Source organism: Photinus pyralis, unplaced genomic scaffold, assembly GCF_008802855.1.
Source record: "Photinus pyralis isolate 1611_PpyrPB1 unplaced genomic scaffold, Ppyr1.3 Ppyr1.4_LG10, whole genome shotgun sequence".
Classification (NCBI taxonomy): domain Eukaryota; kingdom Metazoa; phylum Arthropoda; class Insecta; order Coleoptera; family Lampyridae; genus Photinus; species Photinus pyralis.
Genome location: NW_022170250.1, coordinates 802226 through 816284, shown reverse-complemented (window position 1 = coordinate 816284; position 14059 = coordinate 802226). Strand labels below are relative to the sequence as shown.

The following is a 14059-nucleotide window of genomic DNA, read 5'->3' as shown; positions in this document are numbered from 1 at the left end:
AAATTCTGTGATTATCTTAAACAGCTGATCTTTGTGATGGGACGCCTCAAATCAATTTTAAACGCTTCCATGCATATGCGCTGTTTCTTTATCCATAAATCTTTTGATAAACTGTTGCCGTCACTGAAGCTCGATATCCATGGATTTTTGCATATACTATTCGCCTTACGAAATAAACACTTGCCTTTTTGTGATTAGGCTTTGACTCTTTCATCTTGTTCGTTATCTGACAAAGTCTCTGGTTTGCAAAGTCTTTCCTGTCAATGACGTCCAGGGCACCCTCATGATAGTCCAGGCAAGTCACGCATTTTTCTCTTTCCAAATTGGGCCAGTCTGCCTCACCATGCTAGGGGTTTGATGTGTTTCGCCAGATCCATTTCTTCAAAATTGTGTAATTTTAATTTTCTTATGTAAGATAAGTTAAGAGCACGTATTTGGTCGAGGTATTTTTCACTTACAATACACCTATGCAACTATCATTAATTTGAATATAAATTGTGGGATTTTTTTAATTCAGTGCTGCTGTATGCTATAATCCCTCGGTGCAGGAATAGGATAGTATCAAATTTTAGTATTTATTTTATTATTTTTTTTTTTTATTATCCCTCTCTTGTTTTGGGCCCTCAACAGGCATGCGCCCAATTACAGAGTGACCCGCATAATGCTATTTAGAGGTGCCTCTGCAGAAGGTCTTAAGTTGGTCTATACTACTCCGGTATTTACCTTACGAATTAGGAAAACCTAATTCGGAGTAGCCGGTAGAATGCTCGGAACTGGTCTAAGGTAATTTCCATCTCCGCCACAGATGAAAAATTCACCTCAACCCAGGTTCGAACACCCGACCTTCGGATTTATAACCCAATGCTCTTACCACTGAGCCATAAATCCGACACTACGCCGAACCTGAAACATCACTTGTGGAAAACAGAGTAGATCTTCGGTTTCGTTTAACCAGGAAAATGTTCAGTTCACTGAAGGTTTCAATACGTCTAAAAACCTTTCCAGATTGGTATACAGAAACTCTGAAAGCTCCTACAGATCACGAAATTCGCAACCTATTCGTTCTTTAGCGATTTTCGTGAAATACCCTACTCTTAGACACAAGCGGAAACGAATGTAGTTTAAAACGAGTTGAGTTATCTCAAATTAGGTACACAAGTACCTCAAAGTGATGTGACGTTTTGGTAGGTTTTAGCAGTAATTAAATAAGCGAACGACAACTGAACTATTACTCTTTATTGTTAATTATCTTATTGATATAGTCGGCAAGTTCGGGATTCTGCACGATGGTTTCATGGGTCCCTTCGATCGTATGAACTCGAACGGGTTCCTCGCACAACTTCTGCAGTCCGTAGTCCTCGTCGTAGTTTACGAAAGGCGAATCGATCGGCTTGATCAGCGTCACCTCCGACTTCAGCTTTGGAAAGTTTGCCTCGTAATTATATAGAGCTTTCATTCTCGCACAGACGGCGATGGCCACTTGCTTTTGGTATTTTTTCGAATGCGGAATGCCTTCGGGTATCATGTCGCGTAAGTACTCGACGCGTTCCTCCAACGTGCGCAACTGGCGTACGGTTTCCTAAAGACAAGTCGATCAAATGGTGCGTGGGCTGCGACAAAGCTTACCCGAAGCGCTACTGTAACCTCCAAGGGCGCGTATGAGGTGATTAGGTTAAACAGTATGGCGGTTTCCAAGGAGGCCTCCGACTCGTGTTCAGACCACAACTGCAGACTTATGAGTTTTTTTAGCATTTCCGGTGCGCCGTCGATTAAAATCACTTTTCCGATCAATCCACGGACTTCTAAGATGGAAGCGAGCTCTAACGCGACAGCACATCCATACGAATACGCTACGAGGTTAAAATGATGTTCGACGTGGGGTATTATCTAAAATTCGATTTGTAAGGGGAAATGGTGGAAACAATTACCATTGGTAGTGATTTAGCGAAGGCTTCTAAGTTGAAATCAGTGGCGGCGTTTGCGTACTGGATACACTCCACCTGAGCCTTAACTTTTTTAGCCAAGGGCGCCATGTTTTCGGCAACTCCTTCAATTCCCGGCAGAAAGATTGCCAATGGCGCGTGATCTTGTTGCTTAACTAAACTTTCCATTTGCTTTAATGGTATTCTGGATTCCTCCTCAGTGCGGAAGTGGGTGTAAAAGGTGTTTGTGCGTGCGGGGAGGGTTGGAACTCCGTGGTCTGGTGTTTCTTTGGATAACCGCTCTTTTAGTTTAGCGAAGGTGAGGGTTCGAATTTCTTTAGGGCTTAAGAAGATTTCACAGTCGCGTTCGAGGGCCTGCTTTATTTCGACCGTGGTCATGGAGTCCATGCCCATTTCGGATAAGGTGGCGTGCTCGCTGATCGTCGTCATATCGGTTATTCCTAAACAAAGCCGGGGAGATGAAGGTGGTACTAGAAGTAAACGTACCCATAATGTTTTTGATCGCGCTGATGACGCTTTCGGCGCCCTCGGCGACGCTCTTTTTTTCCGCCACCACCATACAGGCCACTATGGGCTCGTCTTGCAAGAGGAAGGTTTCCAAGATGCTCAGACAGGACGAGACACGCTGTTGCTGTGTGCCACCGATCACAATCTCTTTGTCATGTTCCTGCATTTTCTCACTCATGCCGACCTAAAATAGTACGTGGTGAACTCTGACGATGACGAATGGCGCACCTCTATCGCCCCCCATTGTATTGCCAAACCTGGGTACCCCTCACGTTTCCTTTGCTCGCAGATCCTTTCCATGATCGAGTTGGCCATGCCGTAAGTGGTCTGGCCTGTATTGCCTCTTCCGCACGAGACCGACGAGAATACAACGAAATGCCTAAGGGGTGGTTAGTACAGTGCGAAGCACCGGGTTGGAGTAGCTTACTGTAGGCGCGGGCAGAGCCGCCGGCTTAGGGCGTCTAGGTGCCGCGTCGCACGGGCCTTCGGCGAGAGCGCGTCTACGAAGTTCTCCTCCGTCTGGTTCTCGAAGAGATCGTCCCGAAGTACCACCGCCAAACTGAAGATCGCCGCTACGGGCCCAAGTTTCTCCGACCTCTCCAGCAGTTGCGCACATCCTTCCTTGGTGGTGACGTCCTCTGTGACCACCCTTACGGTAGCCTCATACGTTTTCCAAGCCCTAAGGGAAGATATCTGTGAAGGGCTAACCGCAGTTTGACTCACCTAAGTTTCGACGCGGCGTAGCCATTTCTGACACCATTCCTAGAGACTAAAACCAAATTGCGGGCACCTCTTAGTATAAGCCAATCACCCAGTTCCAGTCCAAGGCCTCCCAAGCCGCCTAAAATGATGTACGTCATGCAAGGGTCGCAGGAGAATCTGGAATGGTAGGTCATTTCATTAGCGATCGTTTGCATAGGATCTGTATGTACCTAGGGAGAGCCCTGAATAGTTCGCGCGATTGCTTGTTTTCATCGCGTATCTTTACGACGACTTTTCCTATGTGTTTACCTGCCGCCATGTAACGGTAGGCTTCTTCGACTTGGTCCATGTTGAAGGTGGTAACGGACAAAGGCCTAACCGCCCCTTGTTTCAGGAATTTACTCAGAATTTGTTGAAGTGTGTGCTTTTGATTGTGGAAGTCCCTGAAGTACATATCCAACATGCAGCCGGCATACCTACGCCCTTCGCTAAGTACAGAGAGTGCAAGTTTGCTGCTATTGACCAAGTCGTATTTGCCTATCTCGACGAAGTATCCTTTCGGCGCAAGGCACTGAAGCGTCGCTTTCAGTTTTTCTTCAGCCAGGGAGTTTAAAACCAAGTCGACTCCCCTTCCTTGTGTTTGCTTCAAAACCATCTGCACGAAGGAGGTATCGCGAGAGTTGCCGATGTGGCTAGCTACGGACCGAATGACTACTTTTGTAGCAGTTTACGTGCTCACCTGGTATTTCTGGGAATGTTTCCGTGATGAACTTCCTCTTCTCCTCGGTACCGACGGTTGTAAATATTTTGCACTTGTAGAACAAGGCTATGTAGATGGCGGCCTGCCCTACGCCTCCAGCACCGGAGTGTATCAGGAGACTTTGTCCCGGTTTAAGATGGGCACTCTTAAAACACGTCCTACTAAACGACGGAAGAGATACGCTGACACTTACCACGAAGAAACTGCACAACACCGTCGAGTAGGTAACCGGAACACTGACGGCCTGTGCCATAGTCCACTGAACCGGTATCCTCCACATCATTTCACCGTCGGGGACAACGGAACTAGCCATAGCGCCACGCTGTACAAATCCCATTACTCTGCCGCCTCTACAATAACACGCTACAACCAGGTTTACTCAGTAACAGGTCGATAAAGTTGGCACTCCCACTTTGCCTAAATATTCCCTTTGTAAGTACCTTCCTTCGACACTTCGTTCTGCAGATATTTATAACAGTCTTGAAATGGATTACTTTGTAATAGTTAATATTGATCACTCACAATTTATAACATAACACGAGAGGGAGCTTAATACTTCACTTGGATGCTAGAACTGACTCCAAACACAATTCGATTTGCTTATATAGCAAACGCTGGTCTCGAACGCTTCCGAATATTCTAGAATGTTCTCGAACAAACACGCCATATTTCCCGGAAAAAATGCGTCACATCCGCTTGCGTTTCTTAGCGTCGATGACTAATCTTTAATGGCTCGATGTCTATCGGTATTTCTAGAATATTCATACACATAAACAAAGATAGTAAAAATGATAAAAACATTTAACATTAAACAAGTTAAAGCTCTTCAAGATTATACGCTCATTTTTCTCTTGGAAGTTGTCTTACTTTTTTATAGTTTTATGTCAGATTCAGTCCTCTAGATTCATATTTATCCATTTAATAAGTTACGAGGATGTTTTTGTTCCAAAATATATATAGAGGGAGTTTTTTCTTCATTTTAATCATTGGGATCTCAGAAACCATAAAGATTCGGTTAAATGAGGAAAGATTTGTCGTTTTAAGAGCATGTTTAAGATAATGCTTTTGTTCTTTGATAAAAATCCACAGTTCACTAGATATGATATGAGATATATAAAGTAGTCCATGGCGTCCTGGGGCGTAATGGAAAGGGCATACTGGACTGTCATCTCATTATGCCCACAGACGTCCTGTCAAAAATATTGAAGGAGATATAATGTATTAAAAAAGATACTATTTCATTCGTATGAAGGACTTTATGTTGTGCAAGCAATAATCATTACATTTGTATATTATGGAAATACCTTCTTCGGAATTATGAGAAATAAAATTTTGTATACACCTCAGGCATTAAGGCCGATTCACATTATCGGCCCCGTCACGGTCAGATCATGGTCCACTCGTGGTACGGTCAATTATTATATTAAGGCATATTGATATTATCGGTCCAGGTCAGAACATGTTCATACACGCTACAATAATTGATCGTACCGTGACGTGATCGCTAATGGGAATCGGCTTTTACTCGACATTTAACACTCGAGTGGCTCGGACGACTTACAATCCCTCGAACCCCCGGAGGCCCTTGGCATCTCCTGCCATCGGCATAAGTATCGCCTGCATAAATAGCTATAATGGCAGACGTTTATAATAAATTTTTGTTTGTCAAAATTTGGAAAATTACGTAACAATAGAACGGGTTACTCAACCGACGCGTTTACATGCCAGTTCTAACCAATGTAAAGCGAAAATTACGGTGACAGACGTTTAAAAATCATATATATATATATATATATATATATATATATATATTTTTTTCGAAATTTGTGTTTAGTCCATAACTTTTGATTGAGACGCCTGATCGAACAAGTACGAATCGTTTTGGATTCTACGCACCAGAATTAGTGAGAAAAAGTGTTTTCCCGAGAAATTTTGGAGCAGTCGATTTTTGGTAAAAAAGGAAGGTTGTACACTGACTTTTTTTGAGCCCGGAAAAAAAATTGTCTGAGATCGACCGGGAAAAAACATTTTCTTATAGAGTTTGGCCCGTAGTATCCATAATTTCAAACAGTTCCAAGATTGGACTACCTAGATCAAAAGTTACACCCCAACTTGGAGCATAAAACTAAATCCATAAAAGATTAGTCATCTGCAATAAGAAACGCAAGCGTATGTGACGAATTTTTTCCGGGAAATATGGCGTGTTTGTTCGAGAACATTCTAAAATATTTGGGAGCATTCGGAAGCGTTCGAGAACTTTCGAAAAAGATCGGTGTTTGCTATGTAAGCAAATCGAATTGTGTTTCGAACGTTCGAGTCAGTTCTAGCATCGATTCGAAGTGATAAGTATTAAGCTCCCTCTCGTGTTATGTTATAAATTGTGCGTGACAAATATGACTTAACTATTACAAAAAAAAGGTAGACTGTTATAAATGTTTGTACCCACGAGGAAATTGTAACATGCATGGTTTTCTAATCGAACGCCTTATCGAAAGGAATTGGTTTTTAAAAACTATAACTTTCATCCGCGACTCCTTTTTAAGATAAGTAGGTTACGGGGTGAGGGGATGGGGGTAGAAGTGTATTTTATCTTTCATGGTATTCTAATGAAATGTCTCACAAAGGGCGATTGGTACATTTGAATGAAATATATCCATGTCAAATCTTTAAGAGCGAATATCTCGGAAAGTGTCAGAAGAGGATACTCATAAAGGTCAAGGGGAACAGTGCGGGTGTTCAAGTTAGCACCCCCCACTTTAAAAATCGGTTTTCTGGTAGAACTAAGCGAGTACAAATTCTAATTTTGTGGGTACTAATTAGTCCTAAATTATAGGTATATTTTTACTTGATTTGGGCACAGTGGGGGTGCCAACCTTATCGTCCTCTCAGTAACTGAATTTACGTTGCATCTATTCCGGCGTACTCAAGACCTTGCGCTGTGGTTAAAGCAAGCCGATCCTTTATGAACGCCTCCGAAGGAACACGACCGGAAGCCAACATAATATTCATGAAGTTGATGGAACTGGCGTATACCTAGACAAGCCCTTAAGCCAGCACCTGGTGGAACCTTCGTACAAACCTTGACCGATCGTTCGGGGTCCTTAGCGTTCTCCTGCGGGAGTAGTCCTTCGACCCAGCCGAGCGTCGACATGTTTCCCACGACGTTCTGGTTGCAGAAGACGTGCTGGCTTTCAACCTCCTCCAAGCGCTCCAGAGGCAGATGGCGATAGGTACCCCAAGCGCCGTGCTTCAACACGTTAATCGCCAAGTCTTTGTTTAGCTGTTCGCTGAAGAGTGGATCGGAGAGGTTAAATTTAACGTTCCCGTCCTGAACAAAGACGCATTTCACATTCATTCCTCCAGGTTCGCGTCTTAGACAATTGACAAAGCCGAGCACGCCGCTTAGGGGCTCATTTTCGACGACCACCAACGTTTTGGTTTCATTGCGCATGGCACTCTGAAGTTTGGGCAACCAGTCGTAAGTTGTACCATCAAACTTGGCCATGATCACGTGCTCTTTCCGGTAGCTCACAACCTTCCTCAGCAACACTAGCGTTTCCGTTTCAGTTTTTACTTGCGCCAGAAGCGCGAGGCCAGGGAAATTTGGAGAAAGATCATCTCCCTCCCTTGAGATAATAATGCCGTTCTCCTTGAGGACGCCTTCAGCCTCCTGGAGTAGTTCAAGGTTACCTGATGCCCCCTCGAGAATGACTATCTCGCATTGCTTCTCGGAGGACAATGTCTTGTTGTGGACTTTCAGATTTGGGGCAGTCAGGTTTTCGTCGCTCAAAAGTGTGATTTCAGTTTTAACCAGCGGCTGGTCGTTAAAAGCCTCTTGCAGGATTGGGGAAATCGCGCCAGTTTTCGCGACCTCCACGATTTTAACCTTCAGCGACAGTGTGTTCTCAAGGAAGATCTGCACCAGGACGCGCACCGCAGATTGCATGGGCAGCTCGGTGTCAAACGGTACGAACTTGTGCGTCTCCAGGACCGGCTCGGCCGTTACCTTACGGCGCATGATCGGCGTAGCGTAAAGCTTCCGCAGCTCGATACCTCCACAGCTACGCCACTTTTTATAATCATCGCGGAAGAGTCTGCCTAACTCACCTGATGGCATCCGCCTCGCGATGATTGTACACAGGCAGTAGAGATGGGTTGTCCAACTGCTTAACGTACTCGAAGTGCTTCATGGCGTCAATCTTCAACTGGCCGATGAACGTGGGGACGTACAGACTTCGGGTATCTTCTCCGAGAAGTTTCGTCTGCAGCATGTTATCGATGAATGCGATCCAGTTACGTTCCCATTTAATCCAGCTTATCGATCCGGATATATGGGCTGTTTCCTGAGCGCGAAACGCTCCTCTAGAAGAATTCAATACAAACCATCACCTTCACCAAGTCACTTACGAGTAATTGTAACCCCGTAGGCGTAGCTCTTTGTAAATATCTTTTGACGTGAAGGAGATTCCTTCGTCATCTTCAGTTGACAAGGCGAGGTCAATGAATTCGTCCGTCTCTGAGAGTGTGCGTACGGTTCCGGAGACAATAACTTCTTCGACGTCTCCGATCTAAAGTGCACAAAGTAGGAGGGTTGGTGAAGATTCATTTACCTCAAATCTGTTGGTTCCTCGACCGATGGTGATCTTGAATACCATCTCCGATAACTTGGAAATGTGAACGGCTTTATGGAATCGCACGCTGTCGAAGCGCACCCGAGAGCTGAGCATTGGAACGTCCACAATTTTACAGTACGTCTCCCAGATCATGAACAGGTATGCGGTTGCAGGCATTATTGTCAGTCCTAAACACGTGCAACTTCAGGTTTTAAAAGGGCATAAAATGCTAGAAGGTGCTGTGAATAGGGTCCACGGGTTTTTGCGTTTCTGTGACCATAATCCGATCATTTTTAAAAGACATTGTATTAGGAGATCACGAGTAAAGCACGCGCTACGAGTTTAATGACACGACGCGTAGCGGAGTGCCTTCAAACTGTAAGCGCATCCTATCGAAGAATTAAGCGGGAGAGGAATTGATAGTGAAACTGCCTGACTTACCATCAATGACGTGCCCTAGTAAGATAGACCAGTCTATGTCCTTATTGCCCAAAGAAATAACTTGGTGGCCCGGATGCAAAACCGTCTTCTTGTAAAACAGTGTGAACCAATTTATGTCGTAGTTCCACTTAATTAGTGGCGAGATCATGGGCGTACCGCGACTAACCGGCCACTTCACTGGCGGGTACAGAGCTTCCACGTTGAGATTGTGACCCAGCATGTACAGGCTGAAAGAGATCTCTGCAGGAGAAGACGCGCCGTCGTCGCTACTCACTTTCCCACCACATCCAGGAATGAGGTCACGGCGTCAGAGCTCGAAATGTGCAAGGAAACGAAACCGCTCAGCCGAATCTGATCGGAACCAAGCACGACAACGGCTAGCTCGGGATAGCGACTGTGTTGCAACAAGCGTTCCTCCAAAGGTTTCGGATTTAGGAGACTGTGAAGGATCACTTCCGGATTGGGTGTCCATTTTTGTATCCGGCTCAACAGCACCAAGCTTTTGGCACTTAAGACGTACTCGAGACGTAGATCATCGCTTACCAGCCGAGAAATTTCGTACCCGACCGCGACCGCCTGCTCGAAATTGATCCGCCCGTTTGCGTAACCGGCGGATAACTCCCCGATGGACATCCCCGCCGTGTAGTCTAACGATAAATTCAACTCCTTGAGCAGCTCGACGAAAGCGAGCTCAATGGCTAAACTAGCGAGTACTAATTCTCTCCCGCTTTTGCATTTGCAATTTTTTAGTATCTTGATTAAATCAACCTGGAGCGGCAGGAGTGAGGCGATTCTGTAACGTGAGGGTGATGTTTCGGTCCTGAGGTTGTCAACTCCGGCCACAGTCATCCCAGCGGGGGGATGGAAAACATTTAAGACGAGGTAAACATATGACGTTAATTCATGTTTATTATATTGAAACAATTCACCGGAATTAAGTTTTCATATTTGTTATTGTATAGAGTGTGATTTTTTTTCTTTCTAGATATAATACAATCTGTATAGGGATAGGGTAATAGTCGCCGGGTATAAATCACCGGGATGACCAATGCCGGAATACTAATGGTCGCCGGGATGGGTTGTCGCCTCGAAAACGGTGCCGGGATGGAACGAACCGTCTCAACTCACCTCTGTACGGCCGCGGAAAACGCCGAAAATCTGAACAGTCCACTGCCGATGTCGAGGAGTGCTTCAGTTGGTCCTGGAAGGAGCAGACATACGCGCCTCTTGCTGTCGAACCTCGTCGAGCTCCGCTTTAGCTCGCCAGTTTTGGCGTGGATGATGTACCCACGATAAGGGTGCTTAGAGTTAGTACACCTGCAACGGCAATATTTCCAGAAACAGAAATAGACGATGTAAGTCATTTCTTTCCCTTTAAAATTCAGCAAGGATAAAAATAGTCGCTGTTTATTTTTTATTTTTTGGGAATTGGGAACACTATTGTTTTTAGGGGTTTTTAGGGTCTTCAGTACAATTTTTGGGTGGCTGCTTCCCCCGTGTCAAGGCCAGCACTTTTTCGCTGCGTGTCTATGGTAAGTGGCGTTCCTAGGTTGCAGTATCAGGGGTGGGCTCTTTCCATGATACTGTATGCTCAAAGAGGTGCGGTCCACATAAGTAAAAAGGCCACACGGGTAAGGGAGCGACCTTTAAGTTCATTCATGAAATCTCATTTGTCAAATTATGGCGAATAGTAGATGCTGGGCCAGGACAGTGTTACCTTTGTTAGTTCAAAAAACAGAAGGGGGTACCGTAACAGGAGCTCGCTTTGCCGTTTAAATCTAGTCTCCTGATAAAAAGAGGAAGAAGGAGACCCAGCAAAACATCGGCCATTTTCTCTCGTGAGCCGTATCGAGATACACTTCGTTTACACAAACGATTTTTAATTTTTAATTGCCATTATTGATCTCTGGCGATTGGATTCATAATGTAGGGATTCCCAAGTAATTATTAGGCGGGAATAACTCCTATAGTGCGGATACAATTTGCGTCCTTCCTTTTTATTTTAAGTAGGTATCGCCATTTGCATTTCGTGTACCTTCTGTGACGATTTTCGGTATCGTTTGATTTTTACCCCTTTCTCGGTTTAAATCCTTACGCCATCTAGTTAACTTTTTTTGTAATTCACTAGTTTCATTTAGTTTTCTTGTGATAGATTTCTTTGAATCGTTCATTCTATTGTCGCTCGAGGTCGCGCAGAACTTTCTTTAATTTCTTCCGACCGGCGCACTCCATGTACAAGACGCATTCTCGATTATTACTTGCAAGACGATCGCGCTATTGCTTACTTGACAAGTTTGTCGACCATTTTTGGGCTATACTGGCGCTGTGTTAAATTAAGTTTTCTCTCGTTATTGTATTTCCAAGCTTCGCTGACGCTATTTGCGGATTTATGTTACAAGTTTTAAAGCCGTTTTTCGGTATGTAACAACAATTACGCATTCACTGTTACTTTGAATAATATTTCTACCTTACCGGCAGAACTACCCGCCATTTTAAGTGAAACCAAACCGCTGAGTATTACCTAGACTCAATTACACGAAGTTCGTTGACCGTTAGTAGTCGAGCCAAGTTTGACTTTTACTAGGTGGAAGTCCTTCAAGTTATTGAGTCATTTTTAACTATTAATTGCAGTTCTCAGTATACGATTAGCCTCAGTGTCAGACATTACATTGTTATACGCGATATTTTGTGCAGTTCTATACAAAAAAGCAGGACAGATCTGGTGCAGGAAGTGCATGGTTTGTGCAGGTAGAAATGGTTCTGTGACTAAAAGAAAAAGACCAATGCGACAGTACAATCACAATGTAGGCAGTCCGCCATCGATATTGCAGATCCGTTTCCAGAAACAGACAATGGGCCCAATACTTCTTGGTAGCGATGGACTATTTTTCAAAATGAACAGAAGCTTATGCCGTTTCAAATCAAGAAGCAGATTTGCACTCCCATTAGAATTTCACTCCGACCAAGGGCGGAACTTCCTGCTGAATATTTCTTAGGCCATTGTATTGTTTAAGCTTCGTTTTGGCTCCCTAAGGGAAATATACCTGCAGCGTCCACAGGTAGCAAAGACGTGTTTTTTGAAGGACCAGAGAAGAATCCTCTACCCTTCACTCTTACATTTTAATGATCCTCATCCAACTACTAACTTTATTCACAAGGCGAATTGAAGCGGTATTAGAGGAAATTGGGGAGGGTACTTACTTGAATGCCGCTTGAAGTAACCTGCAATACTCAGCGTCCAGTTTACGTCCACCAAGGTCATCAAAGATGGTTTTCAGCGACTCCGACACGCGTCCACTTACGCACATCAGTCGCGGTAAGTCATCTTCGGGCAGTCCTCCATTAACCTTTCGTTGCTCGAACCTCTTGAGGATAAGGTGCGCATTAGACCCGCCAAAGCCGAAGCAGTTAATCGCAACCACCCCCGAGCCGTTTTCTGGCCACGGAATTTGTTCTAAAGGGACCACCACTTTGCCCTCGATCAAGCCCTTAATGCTCTGCCGCGGTTTGACGTAGTGGATGTTTGGATAAATGCAGTCGTCCTCCATTTCGAGCAGAACCTTGACCAGCGAGCACATTCCACTGGCGCCCTCCGCGTGACCCAGGTAGGACTTGATGGAGCCGGTGAACAGTGGTGCGTCGCGGTTGGTGCAGAAGACTTGCTCCAGCGCGGACATTTCTTCGGGATCGCCGACCTTGGTACCGGTGGCGTGCGCTTCGACGAAGTCGATTACAGTGGGATCCAGCCGGCATTCCTCATACGTGTCGTCTAGGAGGAGCTTTTGCATTTCGCTCGATGGGAACGTTATCCCTTGCTCTTTGTAACCGTCGCTGTTTGTTTTTGTGTGCAGCAACTGCAAGAGAGAACTAGACCCGAGCTGACTAAACGGAGTTGTTACCTGTGCGTAAATGCGACGAGCATCCTTAGCCTTCTGCAGAAAGACAACGGAAACGGTCTCGGAGCGTGAGTAACCATTGGCGTCTTCATCAAATGGCCTACACATCCCTTCCGGACTCAGAACACCTAACCTGTAACAGCGCTATTACCAGACCCTTTCACATCCTCCATCGCGTACCGAGCAAACTGCAGGGACGTTATGGGATTTAGGCACAGGCTGACCCCACCAACCAATGCGCTGTTGCATCGACCAGTCCGAATGGCTCGGTACGCGTGTTCCAAAGCGTAAAGTGAGCTGCTGCACGCCGTGTCAACAGTTTTCGAAGGCCCTCTCAGATTGAGGTAGTGACTGATGCGTTGCGCAGTCATTGATCGAGAACCCCTAAGGAAGAAGGATACATTTGGGTATCAGTTGATTGTTTCTTAATCAAGTACAGCTTTTACAGCTCGAACAGTTCGTACCTACAGCTTGTATATTTTTAACAGATTCTACAGTTTCTGAATTTTGTGTAGCCCAGTGGTTGTCAACCTTCTAGGTATCAAAGGCATTAAGGCAGACTAATGCCTGAGGTGTATATTATTTTTCATCGTTCCAGATAATGCATTTCCAATATACAAATGCAATAATTATTGTTTGACACATTAAAGTGCTTCATACGTATCAAGGATATATATATATATATATATTAGGTCGAATTTTTATTTAGTCCATAACTTTGATTGGAGAGGTCTGTTGAAAGTACGATCGTTTGGATTCTACGCACCAAATTAGTGAAGAAAGTGTTTTCCGCGAAATTTGGGCGTCGATTTTCGGTAAAAAAGGAAAGGTAAATTAACTGCCTTTTTTGAGGCTGGAAAAAAAAAAATTGTCTGAGATCGACGGAAAAAACATTTTCTTATAGAGTGTTGGCCGCGTAGAACCATATTTCAAACAGTTCCACGATGGACTACTAGATCAAAAGTTACAGCCCTTTGAACTTTATTTATATATATATAGTCAAAATTTTATTTAGTCCATAACTTTTGAATTGAGAGGTCTGATGAAAAAAGTACGAACTCGTTTTGGATTCTCGCACCAAATTAAGCTGAGAAAAAGTGTTTTCCGAGACAATTTTGGAGCAGTCGATTTTCGGTAAGAAAAGGAAGGTAAAACTGCCTTTTTTTGAAGGCTGGAAAAAAAAAATTGTCTGAGATG

The 14059-nt window shown here is 44.5% G+C and overlaps 1 protein-coding gene across 1 annotated transcript; it reads right to left on the bottom strand.

The window, feature by feature from the left end:
- Window positions 1–1228: 1228 nt before the first annotated feature.
- LOC116161396 (fatty acid synthase-like) lies at window positions 1229–13413 on the bottom strand. Its single transcript, XM_031474731.1, has 22 exons — window positions 13394–13413; window positions 13043–13246; window positions 12866–12995; window positions 12168–12820; window positions 10095–10283; window positions 9241–9759; window positions 8967–9193; window positions 8523–8713; window positions 8320–8480; window positions 8020–8274; window positions 6992–7973; window positions 6815–6945; window positions 4106–4262; window positions 3892–4057; window positions 3383–3848; window positions 3174–3329; window positions 2878–3129; window positions 2679–2829; window positions 2430–2634; window positions 1929–2383; window positions 1627–1887; window positions 1229–1579 (listed from the first exon to the last, which is right to left on the bottom strand). The coding sequence occupies exons 1-22, from the start codon at window positions 13411–13413 to the stop codon at window positions 1229–1231; spliced, it is 6282 nt and encodes a 2093-aa protein (XP_031330591.1).
- Window positions 13414–14059: the final 646 nt, after the last annotated feature.